Source organism: Solanum stenotomum, chromosome 10, assembly GCF_019186545.1.
Source record: "Solanum stenotomum isolate F172 chromosome 10, ASM1918654v1, whole genome shotgun sequence".
In the NCBI taxonomy this organism is placed as follows: Eukaryota; Viridiplantae; Streptophyta; class Magnoliopsida; order Solanales; family Solanaceae; genus Solanum; species Solanum stenotomum.
Window position 1 is genome coordinate 51,724,270 of NC_064291.1, and position 9,132 is coordinate 51,733,401.

Sequence of the window (9,132 nt, forward strand, 5' to 3'; positions counted from 1 at the left end):
TATTAATCGGTTAGGATTAGTATAGTGGGCGGTGTTGTATCCGCTTAGCAAAGTCTAAGTTGTCTAAGGGTGATAGCTTAGTGGGTAGTGTTGTATCTACTCTGGCTCATCTAAGTAATAGGAGGTATTGCTTAGAGTTGGGATTAGTAGACTAATCTCGGTTTGTAAACTTGCTTTTACTTTTGCTTGAAGAAGATTAGTGAAAGAAGTTTTGAAAAGTCCTGGCAGGCCAGGTCGTGGTTTTACTCCCTTGAGCAAGGAGGTTTCCACGTAAAGTTGTTGTGCAATCTTTACTTTCAGCACCTTGTTTATTTTCTGTTATTGTAACTGTGCTAAGGACCTGGTCCCATCTAGACAAGTGGACGCATACATTCCAACAAGGTTTAAGACCGCAAGAAATGTCAAGCTCGACAATTGACCTGGAATTTCCCCAATGAGTCTGTTCCATGAAAGGTCTAATGCTTCGAGCTCATGCAACTTTTGCTATTTCTGCAGGAATTGGACCACGGAAGCTGTTGTGAGACAGGTTGAGTAATACAAGTGAGCTCAGACTTCCAATGGAATTTGGAATATCTCCTTCAAACCTGTTGCTTGATAAATCAATACTCGTCATTATTGAAGTGATTCTCATATCAAACTCATTACCTTTTATCACCAAACTAACATGGTAAAGGTAATCTCTGTGAGTCCCATTAGTTTTTTTCTTTCTTTTAAAAAAACAAATTTACCACTAGACAGTGTCTAGCGGTCTTTTATTAAACATAAAAAATATCAATAGGGACAAGTACAAGCAAGGGGGGCTAGACCTTACCTTACTAATCCTAATGAAGTACCAAACTTCTGCTACCTAACAAGCATGAATTAAATAAGAGTTAGAGAGAACTAAGTATTTTCTGATCATCACAGAGTTTGTAATACACTCCATGATGATATTACAAATGAGGATGCTTAAATAATGTAAAAATATGTCAATCAAGAGGAAAGTTGAGTTACCAGCCTCAAACTTTCTATTACTAAATCATGAATTAAAAAAGATTGATTGTCCATCAAAAGTAACTTGAAGTATTTTTCTCTTGTCTTCTTCTTCAAACCTATCCAACAACACTTGATGATTCATACCTTCTTTATGGATTTATTGGATCTAGTTGAACCTATTGGTACTGTCAAATGGTTTTTCTTTGCCTGTCGCATCGGTAGGTGCCTTGGAACAAACTCCTCAGTCATTTACCGTCCCAACTATGTTGCCTTCCATATGTCTTCTTTTTGCTTTTGTTGCTTCCACTTCTTTGTTGCCTAGGTGATAATATCCCCTTCCCTAGCCACTCTATCAAAGCAAATGTCCAACATATTGTCTTCCTCATCTTCATCAAGAGAATCCTCACCCAAATCAATTGTATTTGACATTAAGGCACTTGACTCATTCTTCCTTGCAAGCATGCATTTAGGCACACATACAAGAGCTTCTGGACTTAATTTGCTATTTAAAGCAGGTGGTGAGACTTGTTTTTCTTGGATCAAATCGTGGTCATTCTCTGTTAACCTTACTTGCTTTCCAATAGTCTTCAATAAAGCATCAAAGCTATTCGAACATAATAGGTCTTTTGAGGCATTACTAGTATCTTGTCTCTTCTCACTATCATGAAAATTCCCAGTCGGACCCTTTTTACTACATGGAGAATTATTGTTACTAGTAGGGGAAAGGCTCCGACTACTAGTTGATTTTTTGTGTGCAACCAATGCCCAGTTTTTAGTTGGATTCTCATTTTCAACTTGCAAAACATGCTGCCCAGAATTTTCAGCATCTTCAACATCAGATGTATCCATTATTTTTTGTCTTGAATCCATTAATTTTTGCCTTGAATCAACTCGCGGCGCATCAACCCCAATTCTTGGTGTTCCCCTTACGTTTTTAGTTGCATTAGACATCAAATTCCAGCCCAACTTCTTTTGATTGGACCTCATTAGTAGCAGCCTGTTGGTTATTGCAATCACCTTTGTTTTCGATAGTTGTTTGAACACCAATATTACTTGTATCAACATCCATTGAGTTTACACGATTTTGCTCGAAAGTGGAAGCAACCAATTGTCGATCTAAAGGAGTATCTTTACTTTGATAGACATCTACAGTCTTTCTTTTTTCATTTAATATCTCTCTCGCATCGCCTTGATACTTTTCACTATCGGTAGTGCCTTTTAAAGCACCTTCAATGGTATCATCAATTTGTTTGTTATTTTGATTTCTTTTCGAAATCAAACGACAACTATCTTCATCATGACCTTGGTGCTTACAATAATTGCAATACAAAGGTATATTATCATATACAATCTCCTGAAAAACCTCGATCAACTTACCATATTTTCCATCTACAAACTGCAACCTTATATGATTTGGAAGCTTTTCCATTAGATCAAGTATAACCTTGACCCTAGCCGTGCTAGATCTTGACTTGATTTGAGTAGCTTTATCTATAGCTATTGGTTTCCCAACTGCTGATGCTATGGACAACAGAGACTTCTTTGCAAACATATCTGGAGATAAGTTCGGTAAAGAAATCCAAACCACAGCTAACGTCGTGTCCTCCTTAAGGTTATATCCAATGGACCATGGAAAAACCCTACATTGGTGCTCCTCTCCATTGTAGAGAAGATAATTAACTGAACGAGATAAAGCTAGTACATAATCTTCATATAGATCAAACCTCAACAAAATTTTTCTTGGAGCAAGTAAGCCAATTAAACAATTGCAATTGGTACCAAGCTGTTTCGGTAAAATTGACCTTAATACCTTCAAATCTGGCACACCATGGGATAATTTAAACACCACTGCTTGATGTAATCCCTCTTCGATCATAAAGTCTTGCCTTTCCTCCATTGAAAACGTGATAGTAGGTTCTCCATGAATTATTTCGATTGATTTTACAATTATTTTTGAGTTAATTAGGGAAGATTGTTTAGGATTTATAGTATTGGAATTGAAAAGGGTGGCGTATGTGGTGGTTTGGGGTGGTGGGGCGGGCTGGACAGCCTCAAAAGGAGGCAGTCCAGTGGCCGTAGCAGCCATGACTGCTGCCTGCCGACCTAGGGTTTGAAAAATAGTCCCCGTATTTGGTTTCTCCCAAGTGATACTTCCCTAGGAAAATATGGCATTATTTTTTTTGGTGCGAGTCTCATTAGTAGCTCGAGTAATTCCTGTTTTTTCTTCATCCACATCCATCATACCTCTAAAACTTTTGAAAATATTAGATGACAAAGTTCCTGTGAACCCATTGCAGGAAAGTTCAAAGATCCGTAACTCAGGAAATGGAAATTCGGACTCCAAATCACCAATTGAACCGTGAAAGAGGTTTGATTTCAGAATCAGAACTTGTAGGTTTGGAAGTTTCTCCAGCCATGTGGGGAACGTGTCATTTAACTTGTTGTTCCCCAAATCAAGAGCTTCCAAGCTTGTACAGTTAACCAAGGATTGCGGGACTTGTCCCCTCAATTGATATCCATATAAACCAAGATATTGTAACCCTGTCGGTAAGAATCTTGATATCTCTCCATGAAAATTGTTCATTCGCAAGTCTAAAATAGAAATGAAGCTATTGGAGCTAACCAAACAGTCTGGGATTGAACCACTGAAATTGTTCTGAGCCAAAATGAGGAATACAAGGTTAATCATGTCACAAAAGGATTGATGCAAAGTCCCTTGAAGAAAATTGTTCTCCAAATTAAGGTATTGTAAGGACCCTGAGTGCCATACTTGTTTTTCAAAGCCTGTGAGGAAGTTATGAGAAAGATCCAGTCTACCTATGCTTGTAGAAAACATCCAATCGGGGATTTCACCTTGCAGCTTGTTGTATGAAAGATCAATGTTAGAGTATTCTACATAATTACTCTTGAGCTCATTTGGCAATTTCCCGGTTAATTGATTGTGTTGAACATATAAAGAAAACAAGGATGGAAGATGGAATAACCAAGGGGGTGTTGCGCCAGTGAAGTAATTGAAGGACAAATCAAGTATTTGTAGCTCTTGAAATCCGCTTATATTAGAGGGAAGTGGTCCAGTTAGTGAATTGTTTTGCAAGTATAATAATTCAAGGCGTGTCAACGTTGCAATTGAATCTGGGAATGGGCCAGTGAAATTGTTACTTTGAAAATCTAAAGCATCTAGCTCTGAAAAGTTGCCAAAGATGTCTGGAATCGAGCCTTCAAAATTATTGGAAGAGAGAAATAAGTAGCTAAGTTTGTTGAGCTTTTGGATAGGTGAGGGAATATTTCCGGTGAAGCTGTTAACTGAAAGGTCCAACTCTCTGATTGCAGTGAGGTTGCCAAAGGATTCTGGAATCGAGCCTCGAAAATGGTTGTCAGAGAGATCTAAATGAACAAGTTTGTTTAATTTTGAGATAGTTGAGAGAACATTACCAGTGAAGCTGTTACGTGTAAGTCTCAACTCTCTGATTGCAGTGAGGTTGCCAATGGATTCCGGAATTGAGCCGGATAAATTGCAATACCAGATGTTCAAATGTAAAAGAGAATGGAGATTACCAATTGAATCAGGTACCTTCCCAAATATATCAGTGTTGGAGAAATCCAACTCTAAAATACTTCCACTGAAACTCCAATTGAAATTCGGCAAAGTGCCTGTTAACGGATTCTCTCTCAATATCAGCACTTGCAAGTTTGGTAGATGAAAAATCTGAGACTCACTTAGGTTCCCAAAAATGCCTGTGCCTTGAAGATTTAAGTACCTAAGGGAAGAAGAAAGGTTCTTAGGTAACTCAAATGGCGCGTACGCGTTGTCAAGCAACAGTACCTCCAAATTGGTTAAGTCTTGAAGCAAACTTGTGAAGGTTGTTTGACCAAATTGGAATATATCGAACTGCCAGGAGAGGTCAAGTGAAACCAATTTAGACAAGTTTGATAATACTTGTGGGATGTGCATCAAAGTTCCAGAATGCGAAAGATTGAGATGCGTCAAACTACTGAGTTCACTAATGTTATTTCCAAGTGGAAACTCACCCAACTTGTTGAAGGCAAGATTGAGTCTTTGGAGATGACCAAGTTTTTTTAGGCTGCTGTTAGCATGGATGGTTCCCCAAAGACAGCTTGAAGAAAGATCGAGGCCTATGACATGACCCGTAAATCCATCACAAGTAACACCATCCCATTCACAACAATCTCCTGTAACATTCCAGGACAAATTCTTGGTTCGGGCCTTGTTGTCACAGTACTCAGAATTTGAAACAATTCTGAGTTCTTGCTTAAATTGAAGCAAATAAAAAGCTTCATCGCGAGCACAGAGATGTTTCCCAGCTTATGTAAACTGAGATTGTTGGGAAAAAATTATAAAAAGTGAATAGAAGCAGAAAGCTATTAGCAATTGTTGGTACTCCATTGCATATATCTAGCTAGCTACGAACTTGTTGTATATATAGTGTGATCAATAATGCATTATTGTTGTTGACCCAAGTCAATTTCCTCCTTTATTAAGTAACACAACTTTATTATCACTAATACAATTTTAATATTATTTTTTCAAAAACTTTACTATCACTAATACAATTTTAATATTCTTTTAAAAAGTTTATGCGTTTATCTTTCTAAAAAGTAAATTGCCAAACTCGTTTAACAACCATAGAAACAGTTTCTTCCAATGAAATTACATAGGTGTATCAAACGAGCGGATTAAGCTGAATTTAAGAATGTTCAAATGGACGGGTCATTGATCCTTGGGCTAAAGCGGATTGCTGAAATGAGCTAAAAGCTAAGTCATAACCCAACTCGAACGATTCTTACTAAATTTAAATTTTAAAATTTGTTTAACATAAGAAAATGCATGTTTTTCTCTTGGGTGTGGTTTGTTACAAAATGAGTGTTATTGTTCTGCCTCATGCAACTGAACAACATAACACATACAAAATGCTATTCCCTCCATTTCAGTTTGTTTGTCTTATTTGACTTTGCACGAAATTTAAGAAAATAAAAAAGACTTATTAAAAGAGTATTGATCTACGCAACCACCTTTTCTATGAAGGGTTGTGTTTAAATTAGGCTTCTATTATAATACTACTCTAATATATTTGTATTGTCCTATTAAGTTTACTTGCATTGTAAACCAAACCAATTGAGATGTTGACACATTTTATACTACTAATTTCGATCCATAGGCTTCTTTTTCTATTTGAAACTGTATGTAACTTTGCAATTAACCATATGAGGATTCATATGTTGCTTTAAACTAGTAGATAATAAAAGGTTCATATTGCCCAACTAACAATAAAATACAATACAATACATGATGAGACAACCATCCAAACAGAGTACATAGGTTAATAAGTCAAAAGCTTATTTATTATTTATTAGTCACAAAACTATAGAATTCAAATGTAACAGATGCATCCATTGCTAATGAATTTGTCCAACTCTCCAGCAAACTCTGCACACACAAATTGAGGTTTTTAATATTTAGGAAAAATTAACAAAGTTATCATATAAATAGCTACAAAAAATTTTGATCCATACCTGGTATATTACTAATTCATTCTTAAACCACGTCTTTGACGTCTCTTCTTTTGCCTTGTTCGCTTGTTAGCAGCAATGTGTTGAGCAATATCTTCAGCAAAGTTCACATACCATTTTGGTTTTTCCAATAGAAACATGAGGCCTCCTATCAACAATCCAAATATCATACCACAACCATAACCTATTACCACTGCTTCCCATGTGAACCCGCTCATAAAAAATGAATCATCATCATCATCATCATCGTGTTCAAGTGGTGACTCATTTTTGTTTCCACATTCTTTTGACAGTGGAAATCCACATAAATCAGGATTTCCACAATATGAATCATTTGGAAATGTATTGAACTGTTTCCCAATGGGAATGCGCCCAGCCAGATGATTGTAGGAAAGGTTTAAGACCTCAAGAAATGTCAAACTCGACAATGGACCTGGAATTTCTCCAATGAGTCTGTTCCATGAGAGATCTAATGCTTCGAGCGCCTGCAACTTTGCAAATTCTGCAGGAATATGACCACGGAAGCTGTTGTGAGACAGGTTGAGTAACACAAGTGAGCTCAGACTTCCAATGGAATTTGGAATACCTCCTTCAAACCTGTTGCTTGATAAATCAACACTCGTCATAATTGACGTGATTCTCATATCATACTCATTACCTTTTATCACCAAACTAATATTGTAAAGGTAATCCGTGTCAGTGTTTGTACTTGCTGTTTTTTCTTCATCCACATCCATCATGCCTCTGAAACTTTTGAAAAGATTAGATGACAAAGTTCCAGTGAACCCATTGCAGGAAAGGTCAAAGATCCGTAACTCAGGAAATGGAAACTGAGACTCCAGATCACCAATTGGACCGTGAAAGAGATTTGATTTAAGAATCAGAACTTGTAGGTTTGGAAGTTTCTCCAGCCATATGGGGAACGTGTCATTTAACTTGTTGTTCCCCAAATCAAGAGCTACCAAGCTTGTACAGTTAACCAAGGATCGCGGGACTTGTCCCCTCAATTGATTGCCATACACACCGAGATATTGTAACCCTTTATGTAAGAATCTTGGTATCTCTCCATGAAAATTGTTCATTCGCAAGTCTATAATAAAAATGTAGCTATTGGGAGTACCCAAACATCCTGGGATTGAACCACTGAAATTGTTCTGAGCCAAAATGAGGACTTTAAGGTAAATCAAGTCACAAATGGATTGATGCAAAGGTCCTTGAAGAAAATTGTTTTCCAAATTAAGCGACCACAAATCCGTTGAACTCCATACTTGTTTTTCAAAGCCTGTGAGGAAGTTGTGAGAGATATCCAGGCTATGAATTCTCAAAGATAATATCCAATTAGGGATTTCGCCGTACAACTGGTTGTATGAAAGATTAACATCAGTGAAACCTGAAGAACTTCTCTTAAGCTCATTTGGCAATCCAGTAAATTGATTGTGTTGAACATATAAATTAATCAAGGATGGAAGATGGAATAACCAAGGGGGTGTTGTGCCAGTGAAATAATTGAAGGACAAATCAAGATAATACAGCTCTTGAAGTTCGCTTATATTAGAGGGAAGTGGACCAGTTAGTGAATTGTTTTGCAACTCTAAACTCCCAAGGCGTGTCAAGGTTGCAATTGAATAGGGGAATGGACCAGTGAAATTGTTTCTTTTAAAATCTAAAGTATCTAGCTCTGAAAAGTTGGCAAAGATGTCTGGAATCGGGCCTTCAAAATTATTGAGAGAGAGAGATAAGGAGTGAAGTTTGTTTAGCTTTCTGATAGATGAGGGAACATTTCCAGTAAAGCTGTTAATTGAAAGCGTCAACTGTGTGATTGCAGTGAGGTTGCCAATGGATTCTGGAATCGAGCCTTGAAAATGGTTGAAAGAGAGATCTAACTCAACGAGTTTGTTTAATTTTGAGATAGTTGAGGGAACAGTACCAGTGAAGTTGTTACATTGAAGCGTTAACTTTATGATTTTTGTGAGGTTGCCAATGGATTCTGGAAATGAGCCTTGGAAATGGTTGTTTGAGAGATGTAAATGAACAAGTTTGTTTAATTTTGAGATAGTTGAGAGAATATTACCAGTGAAGCTGTTACTTGAAAGTGTTAACTCTGTGATTGCAGTGAGGTTGCCGATGGATTCTGGAATCGGGCCAGATAGAGAGCAATTCTGGAGGTTCAAATAGCAAAGAGAATGGAGATTACCAATAGAATCAGGAACCTTCCCAAAAATACCAGTATAAGAAAAGTCCAACTCTAAAATACTTTCACTGAAACTCCAATTAAAATTTGGCAAAGTGCCTGTTAATGAAGGATTCGATCCCAATCTCAGGACTTGCAAGTTTGGTAAATGAAAAAGCTGAGAATCATTTATGTTCCCAAACATGATGGTGTCTTCAAGACTTAATTTCCTAAGGGAAGAAGGAAAATTCTTAGGTAACTCAGTTGGTGCGTCCACGTTGTCAAACAACAGTACCTCTAAGTTGGTTAAATTCTGCAGCAAACTTGTGAATGTTGTTCGGCCAACTGGGAAGTAATTCCTGGAGAGGTCAAGTGAAATCAACTTAGACAAGTTGGATAATCCTGGAAGGATCTGCATCTCCATTCCAGAATCCGAAAGATTGAGATGCGTCAAACTA

General features: G+C 37.3%; 4 protein-coding genes across 4 annotated transcripts in view; 1 reads left to right on the top strand and 3 right to left on the bottom strand.

The window, feature by feature from the left end:
- The window catches only part of LOC125843139 (receptor-like protein Cf-9), a 9,271-nt gene extending 7,447 nt beyond the window's left edge, over window positions 1-1,824 (bottom strand). Inside the window, exon 1 of the mRNA XM_049522363.1 lies at window positions 1,456-1,824. Within this exon, the coding sequence (XP_049378320.1) occupies window positions 1,456-1,824 (369 nt within the window). The remainder of the gene's footprint in view (window positions 1-1,455) is intronic.
- LOC125841404 (serine/threonine-protein kinase SAPK3-like) overlaps window positions 1-9,132 on the top strand; it is a 119,136-nt gene that overhangs the window by 26,208 nt on the left and 83,796 nt on the right. The window lies entirely within an intron of this gene.
- LOC125843140 (receptor-like protein 7) lies at window positions 3,131-6,388 on the bottom strand. Its single transcript, XM_049522364.1, has 2 exons — window positions 6,353-6,388; window positions 3,131-5,245 (listed from the first exon to the last, which is right to left on the bottom strand). Exons 1-2 carry the CDS (start codon window positions 6,386-6,388, stop codon window positions 3,131-3,133), a joined length of 2,151 nt encoding a protein of 716 aa, XP_049378321.1.
- Window positions 6,345-9,098, bottom strand: LOC125843141 (receptor-like protein 43). The gene is made up of 2 exons (XM_049522365.1): window positions 6,508-9,098; window positions 6,345-6,421 (listed from the first exon to the last, which is right to left on the bottom strand). The coding sequence occupies exon 1, from the start codon at window positions 9,096-9,098 to the stop codon at window positions 6,519-6,521; it is 2,580 nt and encodes an 859-aa protein (XP_049378322.1). The 3' UTR covers window positions 6,345-6,421; window positions 6,508-6,518.